The 18,837-nt window shown below is 40.5% G+C and overlaps 1 protein-coding gene across 11 annotated transcripts in view; it reads right to left on the bottom strand.

The window, feature by feature from the left end:
* RFX3 (regulatory factor X3) overlaps positions 1 to 18,837 on the bottom strand; it is a 291,634-nt gene that overhangs the window by 158,005 nt on the left and 114,792 nt on the right. For 9 of the 11 annotated variants that reach the window (XM_053907756.1, XM_053907766.1, XM_053907764.1 and 6 more), the window contains one exon: positions 3,746 to 3,870. In XM_053907756.1, the coding sequence (XP_053763731.1) occupies positions 3,746 to 3,870 (125 nt within the window). Of the gene's footprint in view, positions 1 to 3,745; positions 3,871 to 5,574; positions 5,727 to 5,946; positions 6,075 to 18,837 lie in introns of those variants that run through there. The other 2 variants (XM_053907762.1, XM_053907763.1) reach the window with 2 other exon arrangements.

Raw genomic sequence — 18,837 nt, 5'->3', positions numbered from 1 at the left:
TCTTGAGATCATACAGAATAAATGAGAAACCACAGAAATAATTTTAGAATCAACATTTTACTTGGTACTTATTACACAGTGAGATTAAAACCTTGGTGCTTTGAAGAAACAGAACTATATACATTAGATCTTAAAATTGTCTGGTCTCTCAACTTTCTAAAAAATACAGCATCACATGCCTCAACCTTAAAAAATTTTGAGCTATACACCTTGTCTTCACATCAAAGTGACCAAAGCAAAGACACAATAAAAGTTCAATCAATGTGGAGCACCCTGGATGGCTCAGTCAGTTGAGCATCCAACTTTTGATTTTGACTCAGGTCATGATCCCAGGGTCATAGGATCAAGCTCTGAGTTGGGCTCTACTCTCAGCATGGAGCCTGCTTAAGAGTCTCTCTCCCACTCCCTCTGTCCCTCCCCTGCTCACGCACTCTTTCTCTCAAATAAATAAATGGATAAATAAATAAAGTTGAAACAATAGAAGTAACTACTTTTGACATCAATGCTATAATTTCAATATCCGTCATGGGTCGGTGACAAAGGTGAGAAGCTTTTAAAGGTGTCCCACCACGGTTTGAAAACTCAAGAATGACATCAGCACATTAACAATACAAAGGTTACACACAAGTTAAGAGCAGTAGGAAATTACTGCAGCAGTGATCTAATCAGTTATAGAAAATATATCCCCAGGGACACTGTTAGAATGCACTAGGCAGTGTCAAACGTGACACTTTTCCAGGGGTGCCTGGGTGGCTCAGATGGCTAAGTGTCCGACTTCGGCTCAGGTCACGATCTCGCGGTTTGTGAGTTCTGGCCCCACTTTGGACTCTGTGCTGACAGCGTGGAGCCTGGAGCCTGCTTTGGATTCTGTGTCTCCCTCTCTTCTCTGTCCCTCCCCTGCTCGCTCTCTCTCTCTCTCTCCTTCTCAAAAATAAACATTAAAAAATCTTTTTAAAAACGTGACACGTTTCTAGTTTCAAAAAAAAAAAAAGGAAGAAAAAAAAAGAAAAGAACAAAATGACAGAGGAGAAAAAATTCCTTCCAAATAAGCCTGGAAGGACTACATCACAGGTAACTCTGGGCAAATATCACACTAACCCACTATGTGAAATAAAACACTTTGTTGACAAAAAGAAAACAAAGAGTTCTCACCTTCTTTGCTTGGTGTAAGGGGGTGTAAACTATCACCTGCCTGGAATGTCCTAGAGGAAAGAGCTAACTTGAGGCACTGAAAAATATGCCTGCTAAAAATGAGCCATATGGCCTAGCACAATGTTTTCCAAAGTGTGGTCCACGTGTACATGACATTATTTTCTACGAGGACATGGACAAGTTAATGTGTGCGTACATATGATCTTCTATTTACGGCTGGTGATACTGATTTTCCATTTCTGGTAGCAATTTTTTTTTTTAAGTTTATTTATTTTGAGAGAGAGAGAGAGAGAGAGAGCAGGTGAGGGGACACAGAGAGAGGGAGAGAGAGAATCCCAAGCAGGCTCTGCAATGTCAGCGTGGGGGCCCGACACGGGGATCAATCTCACGAGCCCGAAGATCATGACCTGAGCTGAAACCGAGTCGGACGCTTAACTGACTGAGCCACCCAGGAACTCCGCAATGTTTGTTTTGTAAGGTAGGTATTTCATATAAAAAGTGATTCTACTTAAGCACCAATCAGAGGCCCTCCACGAACTGCAAGCAGTGAGGTGGGTGACTGCTTTCCCTAACTTTGGTGAAAGTTCGGAGATTTATTCTTTGGCCTAATCTCTACACTAAGGAAGACCAACCACGGGTGATACCATGTGAAAAAAAGAAGGATTAAGTGAATCGGGGCAAGAAATACCCAACTCTCTTCCCCTACTCAGCTTTCAGGAAGCCAAGTTTATGCTCCAGGGAGGAAGCTGGAGAAGTCTTCTTTAAAAATATGACAACCCGAAAAGAAAAAAAAAAAAAAATGACAACCCAAGAGGAAAAACAAAGAACATCAGACGGTCCCCAGTTAAAAAGCCCAGTCAAATGACCCTGTATTGAAGTTAACAAGACCCACTCATGCATTCAAATCAGCTGTTTACCCTCATGCTTTTAAATATGGATAAACACCCAAAGATTAGCAGACATCTGAGAAAAGCCTCAAAAATAAAAGATTAAAAAAAAAAAACTCACAAAACAAAAAACAAAGTAGTGTGAAGGAAATGGATTCTAAAGGAAAAACTTCCAACAATTTTTAAAAAATTAGTAATTTCAGAGAAAAAAAAAGATACCATAAATCAGGAAATACAACATGATGTTATAAAAAGGAACATACAGATGGGGTGCCTGGATGGCTCAGTTGGTTGGGCGTCCAACTCGGCTCGGGTCATGATCTCATGGTTCGTGGGTTCAAGCCCCATGTTGGGCTCTGTGCTGACAGCTCAGACCCTGGAGCCTGCTTTCAGATTCTGTGTCTCTGTCTCTCTACCCCTCCACCACTCAACTCTATCTCTTTCAATAATAAATAGACATTTAAAAAAAATAAAAAAGGAACATAGAGGAAAAAAATTTTTTTAACATTTTCTTTTTTTAAATTTCTTTTTTAATGTTTATTTGTTTTTGAGAAAGAAAGAGACAGAGCGCGAGTGGGGGAAGGGCAGAGAGAGGGAGACACAGAATCTGAAGCAGGCTCCAGGCTCTGAGCTATCAGCCCAGAGCCTAATGCAGGGCTCAAACTCACAGACCACCAGATCATGACCTGAGCCAAGGTCACACGCTTAAGTGACTGAGCTACCCAGGAGCCCCCGGGAAAATTTTTCAAAAGCTTCTTCTTGGTGACAGCACTCTCCCTGTCCATCACACTTCTACCTCCTGAAAAGAATTCTACCTTAATCTGTCTGTCATTTAGGAAAATACATCCCTTTCCCTAGTTACTTTTTTGGTAATTGTAAGAGCAACATTTGCTAAAGTTTCTCCTTGATACTAAGAAATTACAGGCAAATCTCAAGTCTCAAGAGAATGCTTGATACGATCTTTCTCATTTAATTTCTCACTACTCTTTGGAAGAAATGACAGGCCAAGGTGTTCACCATCCACCTGACAGAACTATTATCCGGCATGAAGAGCATTTACGTCGTCAGTATCTTCCCGAAACAGACCGAGTGTCCTGGGTTTGAATAAGCTCTGTAGTAAACGTGTGATGATGAATTCATTCCCAATTCTTTACGTGGGATGAGTCAGATCTCCAGACCTTTAAGATCATTTAATTTTCATTCAACACTATTTTTTCAGTCGCCGTAATATTCAGACCTTTCCCAAAACATCACAAAGGTGAAATCCTTGCCTGTAAGGTACGCACAACCCCTCCATTAAGTACCACTTACTGGGAGCCAATTATATGAAACTGTGATCGCTGATATTTCGGTAAGAGAGAAATAGGGTGTTGTGATAAAGAATAAGAGAGGGGAGAAGAGAGGGAGGATGGTCAAGTCAGAAAGCAGTGTTTTCTTTAGGAGTTAAGAGAGAGACTCTTTCAGAAGAGGGATTTATACAGTTGGGCTCCTTTTCTTTGTATCCCGATAGCCCTACACGGAGAGAATTTGCCACATCCAGGAAAGGCTCAAGAAACATTTGCTTCATTAACCTAAGAACGGAACCAAACCAATGTTAGCACCCACAGGACTAGCAAGTGTAGTCTAAATCCCCTTTGGACACAGCTGCGTGGGAGAGTCAACACAAGGAGAGGCACAGCATTTCTCTGCGAACAGCAGCTCCTTACCTGTTGTTGTACCGGTACCTGCTGCACCACCTGGGTAGGTACCGCTGCTTGACTAGCCACAGATGTCTGTAAAGTCACTGTCGAACCTGTGTCCGACCCGGTCTCTGATGTCTGCATGATGGTCTCTGAAATACAGTATCAGAAATAAAGTTTTAAGTGTTCTCCCTGCATGATTAGCTACATTACATTTGTTCTAAAATTCCTATACTTAGGGGCGCCTGGATGGCTCAGTTGGATGAGGGTCCGACTTTGGCTCAAGTCGTGATCTCGCGGTCTGTGAGTTCGAGCCCCGCCTCGGGCTCTGTGCTGACCGCTCAGAGCCTGGAGCCTGCTTCAGAACCTGTGTCTCCCTCTCCCTCTGTCCCTCCCCTACTCATGTTCTGTCTGTCTCTCTCTCTCTCTCTCTCTCTTAAAAATAAATAAACATGAGGGAAAAAACCTATACTTAGAGTAACTTTCAACTCTCAGAATATTTCTTACCCCAACATACTGCCATGATATTCCAGGCAGCTTTATAGTCATTCTGTTCACTTTTTAAGTCTACACAGAAAATTACCAATTCACATTAAAAAAAAAAAATCCCCATTTACACTTCTTATTTTGAGGCTATAAAAGTTGAACTTCATTGAAATCTAACTTCCTTAGGTCTCATCTGTTAATAAAAGTTTCAATCATATTATAAACTGTAGACCAAAATTATTTTAAGATTCTCAATTTTCAGAACACAAACCCTAGCTGGATGCAAGTATGTCATAAAATTTTATTTTCTAGACACTTTTAGAGGCCATTAGCGTGTCCCCCAAAGGTGTACAATTCAGAATACATTATTCCTAACATCCTTTCCAACTTTCAAACTTACTATGCAGTGATCTAAAAAATTAATAATAATAATGTATATCCAAAACTTAACCAAAGGATCAAGCTCACTAATTTGCTGTGACTGTGGTATACTGTACTAAAATCAAGCTTGATTTTACCCAGAGGTAGCCAAACATCAACAACGTTTATTATTTTGAACATGGGGAGGACCACTATTATGTAAATGAGGCTGGTAAGCAAGACACGAAATTTTAGCTTCTCTCATTCACAGTTCAGCATGGCACATTTTTAAAGTTCGTATGTTCCTGATCTAGCTACACAGGTTAAATTTTGCAGTGTGTAATGTAACAGGTATGGTTTCTAAGACCTCCTGGTCTCAACATTCCCTTTTGCTACTTATAGAGTTAATGGAATAAATATTAATCTGTTACCGAGCAGGGACCAGAATTCTAATATTCTTTCCTGGGGGGCTGGGGGAACAATATTTAATTGGTAATTTAAGAAAAATACCACACTGTGGTTTAAATCTGTGAACAGCAGGGTGAACATTAATTTTCCCCAAGAAAATTCAAAAAGAGCATCCAGTTCTTTCAAGTAGAAAATTAAGCCCCAGGGGTGCCTGGGTGGCTCAGTCGGTTAAGCGTCCGACTTCGGCTCAGGTCATGATCTCATGGTTCGAGAGTTCGAGCCCTGCATCGGGCTCTGTGCTGACAGCTCAGAACCTGGAGCTGCTTCAGATTCTCTGTCTCCCTCTCTCCCTGCCCCTGCCCTGCCTGCACTCTGTCTCCCTCTCAAAAATAAATAAACATTTTTAAAAATTAAATAGAAAAAAGAAAGAAAATTAAGCCCCTTACCATCTTTTGTCAACGCGTCCCCTCTCTTCCCATGTTTCCCCCAAACCTTTTCTATCATCTCATTCAATTTTAGAAATGGACCTCTGAAGACATCTAATCTACTCTTCTCATTTGATAAATGAGGAAACTGAAACCCAGAGAGGTTAAGAGACTCACTCAAGGGGACAGGAACAGATGTGAGGCGAGGCCTTTTTGCTTTGAATCCACGCTTATTTTTCTTTTCTAGACCTTGACATTGGCATCTCTTTAGGTGATTTGCTTACTCTTTTGTTAGTCCAGGCCCTCAAGCGGCACAATAAACCTTACCACTGCAACAGATACAGCAACGACAGCTAACACCGATTACATGTTCAACCTATGCTAAGGACTCTTCCAAATGCTCTACGTGTTAATTTATAAGTAAATTAATCCATGTAACACCCAGGTGTGACTGGTAGGATTATAATCTCCAAATACAGATGAGGGACCTCGGACATACAGAGGGAAGGTGGGTAGGAGCTTAAAAAACAAAGGGAAAGTGATACAGACTGTGGCTACCCCGTCATTTACTTGGGTCGGCTCTTCACGCTCAGCTCCAAGACGTTGAGAATTTGTGGGAAGTCTCCCAATTATCCAAGAGAAAAAAGCTGGAAGTTCAGATTTTTATGTGAAATCTTCCAAATGGTGGCTCATTTAAAAAAAAAAAAATTAGCATTAATCTCCAAGCAAACACACACACCCACACACACATCCACACATCCCTCTGGGCTACCATTAAGACCATGGATATGCCTGAAATTGAGAATGACAGTATTCACCACACAAAGTTCTTGCCTAAGTAAGATGACTGGAGGACCCTTGGTCGTCAAAATTTGGGGAAGGGATACACATGAGGAATCCTATCTGTATCTCTTCCTTTATTCCATCACAGAGGGGGAAAAAAAAATGCCCTCCCAAAAAGGAAAGCAAAAGTCAATGTCCTTTGACTCACTACATGCTTATAGACCATCAATCCCTTTTGTGCTACAGTAGAAGGGCTGTGAGTGAGGGGGAATATCTTTCTGCAGAGAATGAGGAAGGAACCAGATGTTGCTTACCGCATCTTTAGTGAGGTTTCCTTAGCCTCTCTAACTAATGCCAACCTAGGTGGAGGCCTCGGTCCGTCGTTTAGTATACAAATGAAGAAAACAGAGTTGCCAATTATGTCCAATCAAAGGTGGCTGTTTCTTAGAGTGTAGTCACTCACCTAAAACTCCCTCCTATTTCTCCCACTGCTGGCTGGGAATGTTCTCGAGGCTTTCTCCTGTGCCCATACGTTGTAATGCAGACCAGCCTACACACCCATTTTAGGCTACGACCCAACCTTGACATCGACTATTTTAGACCTAACATATGCAACAATAAAAAGAAAGATCTCTTTAAAAATTAAATATATTTTTAAAGCAATTCCTAAGAATTCTCCATAAACCACATGAGAAAGCTTATCAGAAGATAAAGGGCATAGATCTGAAAACTGGCTTCTCAAGACTATATTATATTAGACTCCACAGACAGGCTTTGGTTCAGAGTAACTACAAATTAAAATTCTTAATTGCCAATATTTAAATATCAGAAATCTGTGGTAAAAACCAAATTTCCAGATACAAAAAAATGTGAAGCTTTAGAAAAGGTGAGCGCACAGTGTATGTTTTATAGGCAAATTACTTAAATGGAAATACTCCTTCACTTGCCTGGCCTCTATAGGCATTTGAGTTCATGACACTTTTTGGGGTAACCAGAAATTCAGTCTTACCAATCCAGATTGAAAATGGAGAATAATTTTTTGGGTTTGAGACCATCTTAATAACATTTAAACTCATTCACTTCTTTTATACAGAACAGAAATACCCAGGTTTGACCACTTTACCAACAGAAATGCGTGACCAGACGATTGGAACTAATATTTTCCCCATTTAAAGACGAGTCAACGGGAGACTCACAGACGTTAAGTCACTTAACCAAGGTCAAGCAGCTGGAGGTAGGAAAGGAGGGTTTGGACCTCCCACTGAAGTTCACACACGAGACGACTAGACCAAGTGGGGAGTCCTGAATTTCAGAGCAGACATCGCACAGACAGAAGGGAGTAAAAGAAAATAATGCAAACTGGGGAGATTTTCAGAATGAGAAAGAAGGAAAAGGTCCCAACTACTTTATAGGAGCAACCTTTGCAGAACAGACTGGGGAAAAGAGATGGATAGAAAATGATGGCTTTATAACCTCGGGTTAGAAAGTCACGACGAGCTTTCCATCTGGCCTCTGGCTCTACGCATATGCCACGTCAAAACCGGCACATAAAGTCCCATCCCGGACAACAAACAGTTGCCCCAGAACATCATCTGTTTACTCCCGAGTGGCTGATCCCCATCCTGTCTCACCGGCTCTTGGATCATAAAGGGTCATGCCTACTGATAAGAACTTAGTTTCTCCATCTTTCCTTGAAAGACACAACTTCATTCTCCTTTAATGGCATTGTCTTCCTCGGTTTTGAGGAAGAGGCTTTCTTTGCCAAAGCCTCATGGCTTGAGAGGGTCTCAGTCACATCCGTGGCAGAGACTGGCTCAAAAACTCATGACCATAATTAGGTCTCTCGGCTAACAAGTATCTCCCAGGTGCCACACATTATGCTAACTGCTTGAAATACTTCTCATTTAATCCTCGTAGGACTCCCATAATGGAAGCGTTCTTATTTCCACTTTAAAAATAAGGCAACTGAGGCACAAATGTACTCAATAACTTGCTGAAAGCCACAGAGCTAGTAAGGGGAAGAGCCTGAATTCAACCCTAGGTTTATCGCACTCCAAAGCCTGCGATGTCACTCCGGATAGTACTTTGCAATATCATGATGATAAGGCTTCCAAATGAAAAGCTAGAGACTATTATTGATCTGAACAGCAAAGTCTTTGGGATTCTCAACCCACTGTATTCCATCTACACTTCCAATAACAACGGACAGACATCCCTTCTCTCTCTGACATCGAAATTAGGAAGTATTCTCTCTCTTTCTGCTGAGGCCATAATAAAACCTAACTAGTAAGTATTTTTCCAGAGGCATTTTAACGGATTAATTCTGAAGACCTGACTTAACAGCAGATCAATTAGAATGTTAAAGCATGTTCGAGGAGTATAACCCTCCTGCCAAATTTTGCTAAACAGATCATTTAAACCCACCGACGCATTCAGAGTATTCTGGTAGCTTTCCAACATTTCAGCAAAGCAAGAATCATCACGGAGGGTAGTGTCTGAGCAGGCTTCATTTGGAGGTTTTGTTTTAGACCCAACATAAGGTTTATGTGTACATTGGAGGTGTTCCTATTCATCCAGCAGTGGTTTCTGTGCTCTGTTTATGTTTGGGAGTAATGTGGTTAGTTTAGTTCCTTCACAGCCCCCTTTCAAGTGATATTTGTTTATCAGCCACAAATGCAGTCACATTAATCCATTCTGATAAGCTAAATAAACCCCTGCAGCTGGTCCATGACGCAGCCCATATGTAAATGAGTTGTATATTCTTGCAGGAGAGACATGCGCGATTTCAGTTTCGTCTTCCTTGCCTAATGTGGCAGTCAGGTGTGTCAGGAGCAACCGATGCTTGTTTGACAAAGGACCTTTTTATTCTGGCTAATTAAGCAGTTGGACACACCCGCCTGTTAACGGTTCTGTTTTGCACAGCCAACTCTGGCTGAATCATGCGAATCTACAGCTAAATAGGCCACATTTTGAAAGAAGGCTAATTAACCCCTAGGAGAAGGAAAAGAATATTGCAAAAACCCAGCTGCTGAAAGCGACAAGATTAGCATTTCTTCAACCTGACGGGCAAAACCCAGGCAAAGCAAACGTGTTTGGAACAAACATGCATTATTTGCAAGTTTCAAGGCGTTCAAACGTTCTTTATGGAACTTCCTGAAGATTATTTAATACACTCAAATTCACAGTTGGATTCCTTTTATCACACACAATATACACGCCAAATTAAATGGTTTAATAGTCTGACCTAATCAATTACTTTTCAAACAGAACTATCTAACTGGGATAGCTTAAAAATAGGTAGTATCCATCTAATTTTTATTGGGGTTTTTCAGCCTGAAATAATTTGCTTTCTAAAGAAGCAAAGTCTGCAAAGTTTGGCTCGACTACACTGACGATATTGTTTTGTGTGTGTGTGTGTGTGTGTGTGTGTGTGTGTGTGTGTGTGTGTGTGTGTTTTACACTGAGGAATGTAACAGGTTCCAATTCAGTATAGAAAATAAAGACTTGTAATTTAATTTTCAAGTGCGACAGAGAATTTCCTTCCTTTTTCCTTAGTATGGAAAAACAAAAGATGTTCCTTCTAATTCCTAATTGAACCAAATTAACCAAAGTTAATATTACAATAGTCACTTAATGGGTGTAATAAAAATAAATCACATCTACAATGTGACATTCAACTATAAATTATTTACTGGAAAACCTGGTTCAACATAAGAGCATGGGAATTTACAAAAAAAAAATTGGCATAATTTGAATTACTGTTTTTAAAATACAGAACAAAAACGTTAACGTTGGTATGCCTTTACACAGAAAAACCCCAAATCATAATTGATGTTTTGTGACATGCAATTTTTATTACTAATATTCTGATTAAGCATCAGCATTGTTGAATAAATGTGAGAAAAAACATAAATATTAGTATACATAATGCCCAGAGCAATTAAAATCTCTATTAAAATTAGATGACTGAAAAGAGCTGCGCTATTGCGGGGGGGAGGGGGGGGTTGACATTACTTACTTTCCTTAACATACATACATACATACATACATACATACATACATAATGCCCAGAGCAATTAAAATCTCTATTAAAATTAGATGACTGAAAAGAGCTGTGCTATTGCGGGGGGGAGTTGACATTACTTACTTTCCTTAACATAAAATTAAATATGAAATGTATACATTTCTGACTCTTCTGGAGTAGATGGTGAAAACATTACGATTATTTCAATTCTATTAAAAAAAAGCCCTAAGGATATTAAGCAACTTTTAAAAACAACAATATAAAACAGAGCATATTAGAAAGGTTATATACATAGGTAAATAGTCCTAAGTTTAACTTTTTGAAACTGACAAAAACAGACTGAGCTGATTAATTTAGCTACAACTGTAAGAACACTGTGACTTTGCTTTCTTCCCCCACTTTATCCAGTACAAATGCTAGAAACTGATAAAGCTACAGACTGCAGTCAGCCTTTTTAATTTAAAATACACCTCTGAAAGTTTATTCGTTGTAAAACACAGGGCTTTATCAAATCAATATATCAAGTAACTGAAAGGACTTATGATTTTTTATATTATAAAAGCTCTGCCTGTGTATTTAGGTTTAATGTTGTAATCCTCATGACTGTGTACAATTAATCTTTTGCACTAAATTGATCTGTAGAAAATGATGGAATGATAATAGTGTAGACTGTTAGGCAGTCATCTTTCTGTGATAGCTGATGACAGTGATTAATGTTGGCGACGATTAATCAGCACACTGGTAACATATACAGGTTGCCTGGGTAACTTTTTTCACTTTTCAAACAAAGGTTTTCGCTTAACTAATTCTTCCCTTGACTCAGAATCGAGTATGAAAAACTGTTTCTTTAGAGAAGAAAAATCAAATTACTTTAGCAGTTTTTATCTTAAAGGACCAATGACAAAATAAAACCATCTACTAACATACTAGTAAAGCCAAACTAGTAAAATAATGTAAGAGCTATTTTATTATTTGTTATTCGTTTCTAGTCGTCAAGAGAAGCTGTCATCAGGCACAGAGGTAATTTTTGGGAAAAGAGACCCAAGTGCTTGTCCAGTCTATTGCTAGTGCCTTTCCAGCATTTTCTGCCACTCGTGGTCGTGAACAGGCAAATCAGGTCTTACCTACATGACGTACGCAAAAAAATGACAGTGCTCAGACATCGGCTGAAAGAAAAAGGAAAGAAAACCAACCAAACAAAAACATCTAAGCATCCTACACTCTTTCCTACTGGAAAGAGAGCCTGAGAACACCATGATGTAATATACAGAAAGATTCTAACCAAAATACATGAGACAAAGCTATAAATGTTTCTCCCTATTGGTCCATCCAATCCTGAGTGACCAGAACCTAATGGATGGAGCATTTAATGATATTAACCCCCAGAACTGACAGATGATGAGCAATGAGCACTTTATTATAAATCTATCATCTTCATTGTTAGAGATACTAATAAGAATAGCTGAGCACTTAGTATGTGATGGATGCTTTGGACAGATTCAACCCTAATTTCACCCATAACGTAGACATTCCCATTTTATGGCAGAGGAAAGTAACATTTAGAGATTAACTTGCCCAGGGCCATGAAGCTATTAAGAGATGAAGTCAGGATTCAAGCCCAGGCTTGTCTGACTCCAATAACAGCACGCTGTCATTGGACCCTAGGTGGCCACAGTGACGGCAGCAGCACTGAGGCTATTTTAGTGAAATCAACTTTAAAAGAGATAAAATAGTCTATGAAGACTTTGGGCACTGAGAAAGAATTCTAAATTTGAAGAGACACAAAAAAAAAATCCCATAAATGGCAAATAGGTACTATACCTAGTATATAAGCAATACACTTTTATGAAGCCATCAAACCTGTAATTTTTATACTGGAAAAGCATACCATGGATTAAAAGAGTCATACACTGACCTTGTGTTCACAAAATATTTTATAGATGAAAGAGGTTATAATATACACTCATTTGCATTCCAGAATTTATCCTTAAAAGCAAACAAGGGCCCAGTGAAATGAATGTGTATGTATATATAACATTCTACATAAACACAAGGATATTCACTCAAATACTGCATATGATAGCCAATAATAAGCCACCAAAATATCCATAATTGGGATACTTATAAATTGTTCTATTCTGTATCCCTATAGTGGAGTACTACATACATCTATAAAAGCCAACATGGAAGATATTCCTATTTTAAGTATAAAAAGCAGGTTGTCAAATAATATGCAGCCCACAATGCACTCTTCTTAACAGATACTCAATTGCTTTGGAAAAATGCTTGGGGAAATAGAATAACATTCATGCAGCTTCTAGCTCCTGAAATACGGATCTTATCAAACCAACGACCATATACTTTGGGGGGGGGTCTCAAGCTAACCTTGAACTTGCTGCCCAAAAGCAATATGGGCTCCAGTTTAGCCTGGGGCCATCCCAAAAAATCAGTCTTAGATTCTGTAACCGAAAATAGGCCTTATAATCTCAAACATAGTTGCAAAAATAGATTTTGATCTGTTCACTTGTGGGGCAAGAGCTCTGTCTCTCTTCCTACTAAGTGGCTCAGAACTCTAAAGGAGCTATAAAAAAAAAACAAAAAACAAAAAAACACTTCAATGTTTCTGCTGGAATAGCCTATTTAAAAAATATAACTGGAGATTATATCTACAGATCCATTCGTTGCTAGTTCCATGACCTATGTCATTTTCTGTTGAAGGAAAGAAACCTGGTAACGTACATTCCCAAATGTCAAACAGGATCCCTTTCTCATGATACTCTCCAGTACCTACTGTCCAATCCAGAATCGAGGCATGAATTTTAATTCTTCTCCCTTGTACACAAACTGATAAGAGCCATGGTGCTTCTTCCAAAGATTTCAAATTGAAAAGAGGATAGGGGTGCCTGGGTGGCTCAGTAGGTTAAGCATCTGACTTCGGCTCAGGTCAGGATCTCGTGGCTTGTGAGTTCGAGCCCCATGTCGGGCTCCGTGCTCACAGCTCAGAGCCTGCAGCCTGTTTAGGATCCTGCATCTCCCTCTCTCTTACTTTCCTCTGCCCCTCCCCCCACTCATACCCTGTGTCGCTCTCCCTCAAAAATAAATAAACGGTAAAAAAAAATAATTAAAAAGAAAAAAAAAAGAAAAGGGGATGTGTAGGTGCAAAATCTAGATGTTTAGTCCTACCAGGCCAACAAGTATTCCCCCTTTTTAAACTAGCTTTATCTCTTCTGTTCCTTCTTACTACATAGCCTAAACTTTATATACGTAACTCTACATACGTCACACGCTCACTAGGATGGCTACATCCACACACGTGTAAGTACCCATTCCAGCTTATGTTTTGGGATTGATAAACAGGAAAAGGCTTGCCAACGAGAGCTTCCCAATGGTCTCACTCTACTAGATGGGATGCAAACAAAGGGAAGGTAAAATGAGGCTAAAAGGCGGTATTATTTAAAGAACCACCAGAGAAAACAAGCAGGTAGTGTCACCCCTAAACAGGAGGATTTCCTTTGGGTTTGACAGGGAGTGAAGGCAAGAACAGGAATGCTTAATTTTCTTCACACCAGAGAAGGCTCCAGTAACAACTCTTGGATTCTCTTGCCTACACAAGAAAGTCATCTATTTTTTTCTCTCATTTCTTTTTCTTTTTATAAAAATGGAAAATAGAGCCTTTTGCAGTTCCTAACTATCCTAATGACAGGCTCAGAGAGATCAACACATCTAAAAGGGGAAAATAATACCGTATAATACTACTACTAATAATGGAAATAATATACCCCACTTTAAATGTACAGTATCTTAAGGAACTGAACTCTCATTACTTCCATTTTTTAGCAAATGTCATGAACAGGGGTGTGGGTGGACTCAGGGGGGAAAAAAATCTATATATTCACACACATATAAATCCTGGAAACACTTGCTGTAAAACATGCTCTCATCAAATGAAATTTTTATATTGATTTTCACTGTAAAACACATGTGTAAACACTTGGAATAAAGGCTTGGACAAAGGATGACAAGTAAACCAGTTGAAGATTCCAGCCAACTCTGTACGTTCACAAACTTAACAGAAAAAAATTGTTTATCTCTAAAAATCAGTAATTATTGAAATAAGTCAATCACACTGAATTAAAGACCCTGCCCCCCTGGAGCTTCTTTTACAGGAACTGGTGATGCGCTCCGTGTATGGCTGTCCCTCCAACTCAGTCTAAAGCATTTTCTTGGCTCCAAAAACAATAATTTCTTCTACAGTGGGTTATCTTAGGCTATCTCACAAATCTAGGGTTAACACCCCTAACTGGTGTTATTAATCTGTTTAAAATCAACTATGCATTCTTTATGTTTAAAAGCAACTGTCATTATGTAATGTTTTATGCAAGTGTGAAATTTCACATAAGGAGTTATTTTCTGTCCTCCCTCCTCCTCTTACACTTTGATGGTGTTCCCCGGGGGCTAAAAAAAAGGGTACGGGAGGGGCACCTGGGTGGCTCAGTTGGTTGAGCATCTGACTCTTGATTTCAGCTCAAGTCATGATCTCAGGGCTCATGGGAATGTGGGATGGAGCCCCACGTCAGGCTCTGCACTGACAGCGTGGAACCTGCTTGGGATTCTGTCTCTCCCTCTCTCTTGGCCCCTCCCCCGCTCACACTCCCACAGGGGCTCTCTCCCTCTCTTTCAAAAAAAAAAAAAAAAAAAAAAAAAGGAAGGGAATCCTTCTTTGTTCCTGAAAATACATTAATAGTAACTGTCCTATCCCAATCACTTCCTTTCTCACCATGTTTCCCTCTCACCTCCCCAACCTAATCACCTCCCCAACCTAATCAGTCCAAAGATTCTGCTTCCTCATATCTCTTAAAATTCTATTCACATACCTTCCTGTCTCCGGAGCTCAGGTCACTCCCAGCAAGAGGTCGCCAGTGCCGTCGGGATAAACTGCAAATCCCCTAACAGGGCTTCTAAGGCTCGCGAGCACACACCTCTCGCCTACCATCTTCCAAAGACTACGTACAATCCAAACGTGTTCTGCTTGTGGACTACTCTCAGTGCCCCAAACCTAGAGCCTCTGAATGAGGAGATCCCTCCAATTCAAAGCATGCTTCCTTCCTACGTTCTCTCATCTTCGCTCCAGCTTTCAGATCTCAGGATAAACTCCACTTCCCCCAGAGAGCCTTCCAAACCACCACCACTCTCCTCCCTTCTTCTTGGCAAATCTGGGACTGGGGTTCCCCTGGGTGCTTCTACCGCACCTTATTTCTACTCCGTGCACAGCAAGTATCATACTGTAGGGTAACTATCTCTCCAACCAGATTATGAACACCAGGGACACCTAGACTATGCCTCTTTCTCACCTGCAAATATGCAAGAGTGCCCTAACACACAGATCTTCAATTTGTTGAATGAAGAGGTGAATAAAAAAGGGATGCGTTAAAGACCCTACTGACACCCTAGAGTAGGTAGTATCAGAGGCAAATTCTGTAATAAATACAATTTTCTATTAGCACCGTTTTCAATCAAGTTATTCATTAAGAATGTCTTCTCTTAATTTTCCAATATGACTTTGCTTTCAATTCTCATTATGGCAGAATTTTATAACAACTCCCATACTCCAAGATGTGTAAGCCTCAACTGATTTTGTGTTTAATTTAAAAAGAAAGAAAGAAAGAAAAAAGATAGGGATTAAATAAACTCAAATGAGCAAATTAAGTCTTCAGTTATAGCTCTGAACCTCCTGACACATCATTTAGTTTGTTTTAATAAGTACGCCTGATTCACTGAATTGTGGATTCAAACCCAATGCTCTAATCACGTCATCTTCGAAAAGGTGGCCTGGTATGCTTCCTTTGTTTTTATAAGACAGAAGCACTCAGAGATCTTTAATTTTCATAGCTGAAAGGCTAAGAATAAGTAATTAGCCTTAACAGTAATTGTTCTAACTTCATCATTAATTAAGCACTTGAAATTTATTTGAGCTTGGCAACATTCAACTGACATTCTTCTATGGTCTCTTAACAATCATTGAAACTTTTCACAGAACAAGGTATTTCAAGATGCCTCTAGTTACAAACTAGTTAAAAATTTTTTTTAATTTTTTTAAATGTTTATTTTTGACAGAGAGAGAGAGAGAGAGAGAGAGCGAGCATGAGCGGGGGAGGGGCACAGAGAGAGGGAGACAGAATCCAAAGCAGGCTCCAGGCTCTAGGCTCAAAGCTGTCAGCACAGAGCCCGACGCGGGGCTCGAACTCACAGACCGAGAGATCATGACCTGAGCCGAAGTCGTACGCTCAACCGACTGAACCACCCAGGCGCCCCCTAACACATTTTTTTTTAAGTTTATGTATTTATTTTGAGAGAGAGAGAGAGAGAGAGCACATGTGAGTGGGGGAGGGGCAGACAGAGGGAGAGACAGAATCCCAAGAGGCTTGAACCCATGAACCGTGAGATCATGACATGAGCCAAAATCAAGACGTGGACACTTGACCAAATGAGCCACCCAGGCACCCCTAGTTAACACATTTATGTAAGGATTCCACATGCATTACTTCATCTGTCCAGAAATCCCATGAGGTAGGTACTACTATTTTCTCATTTTTTTAAAATTTTTTTTAACGTTTATTTATTTTTGAGACAGAGAGAGACACAGCATGAACGGGGGAGGGGCAGAGAGAGAGGGAGACACAGAATCGGAAGCAGGCTCCAGACTCTGAGCCATCAGCCCAGAGCCCGACGCGGGGCTCGAACTCACGGACCGCGAGATCGTGACCTGAGTCAAAGTCAGACGCGTAACCGACTGAGCCACCCAGGCGCCCCTATTTTCTCATTTTTATTGATGAGCAAACTTTGGCTCAAAGCTGAAATGACTCTATAAGCCCCGAGGTCACACAGCTACAATTGGCCAGAGTGAGGGCTTGAATGTATTATACCATCTACTAGGTTCCAGGAGAAAAATGTGGAATTTCTTCTTCTGTTTTCTTCTTTTGTTTTGTTTTGTTTTTTGAACCCAGCCATATGCCGTAACAGGCTTATAACGCGACACCTTAAATGTTCTACAGATCAGCGATTATGTCGTCCCGTCTGAAGTAGCAGTCTCTTCCACATTTTAAAACTTCTACATTACAGGAATTGGACACGCTGTAATTTTTTTCACCCAGTTACTAATTTTCCAGGATAGGTTAGCCTCTGACATAATCTTAATTTCACTTCCCGCAACGCAGAGTAAACGACACGATGGTGGTCTGTTTTATTCTGTACAAATGGCCAGAACTAATAAAAATACTGAATCACGTGGGTTCTAACACTTGCTCTGCTGAGGTGGCAATACACACAGGCTTTTTGGAATTTGAATCACGGGTCAGAAAGTGTTAACAAAAAAAATAAAGGACATGATCTTTCCTTTCTAAAATCTTGTAGTGGAGTTCTTTGGGGTCTGCCATCAATGCCACCTCGAAAAGAACAGTTAGGACTGGGTGCAGCTTCTCAGATGCCAAAAGAAGGGACAGTCTTGATCAGTTAATTCACCAAAAAATTGATTTTTGGTGAAACCAAGGGGTCTTTGGCACAAGTGCCAGGAACTGTTGCTCCCTGACCTTTACACAGAGACACAAATTGCCTTCAGTAACTTCAAGAAAAATCTATCCAACTCTACGACCTAATGGCATCACACTGCAATTAGGCGCAACATCTGGGAAGCAGACAGAACTCTAAGGAATGTTACTGGCCCAAGGCAGCGCTCAGGGAAACCAAGCACCTAAGCAATGAAGCCTAGGAAAGGCTTCTAGTGCAACCACCGTCTCCATTCCTGTCTGAACACGGGACCACCTTTCCTTGACACGTGTCAAATCATTTGACCTATTTCATTGCTTCAAGTAGTCACATAGGACATGTTTTGCCACAGTGATCAGAAGAGCAGAGAAAAGGGGCGCCTGGGTGGCTCAGTCGGTTGAGCGTCCGACCTGGGCTCAAGTCATGATCTCGCGGTCGGTGAGTTCGAGCCCCGCGTCGGGCTCTGTGCCCTTTTTTTCCCCTGTTTTTTGTTTTCCTTTTTTCTGTTTATAATTTTTTAATGTCTGTTTATTTTGAGAGAGAGAGAGAGAGAGAGAGAGGGAAGGGGAGGGGCAGAGAGGGGGCGGGGGGAGAGAGAGAATCCCAAGCAGGCTCCACGCTGTCAGCACAGAGCCCAACTAGGGGCTCGATCCCACAAACCGTGAGATCATGACCTGAGCCGAAATCTGGAGTCGGACACTCAACCCCAAGCCACCCAGACATCCCCCAAATACTCTGCTTCGAAAGACAGTAGTACTCTTTCATGATAGCTTCACTGTCCCCTAACCCTGGCAGACACGAGGATCACAGGACGGTGGAGTAGGTCTGTTTTGCCAAAAACCAACTTGCTAGGAATTTGCCAAATTGACCAATTCACTTAAGACTTGTATCTTTTAACCAGTGAAACTGTTGACATAATTTGTATGGTTTTAAAAAGGCCTTTGGAAGATTTCTTTGGTGCTCCTGTTGATGAAGTCAAGGTTTGAATTTGTCGGGAATTCTGCTGCAAGCCAGTGCCACAGCCTACTTTTACCTATATTCTGGAATTTTGCCACTTTCTGAGCCCGTAACTTTTGAGAATAAGAGCCATT

The sequence above is a fragment of the Panthera pardus genome, unplaced genomic scaffold, assembly GCF_024362965.1.
Source record: "Panthera pardus isolate Hobbes unplaced genomic scaffold, ASM2436296v1 HiC_scaffold_20, whole genome shotgun sequence".
Classification (NCBI taxonomy): Eukaryota; Metazoa; Chordata; class Mammalia; order Carnivora; family Felidae; genus Panthera; species Panthera pardus.
Note: the sequence above shows the minus strand (reverse complement) of the source record. Positions and strands in the feature narration are given on the sequence as shown.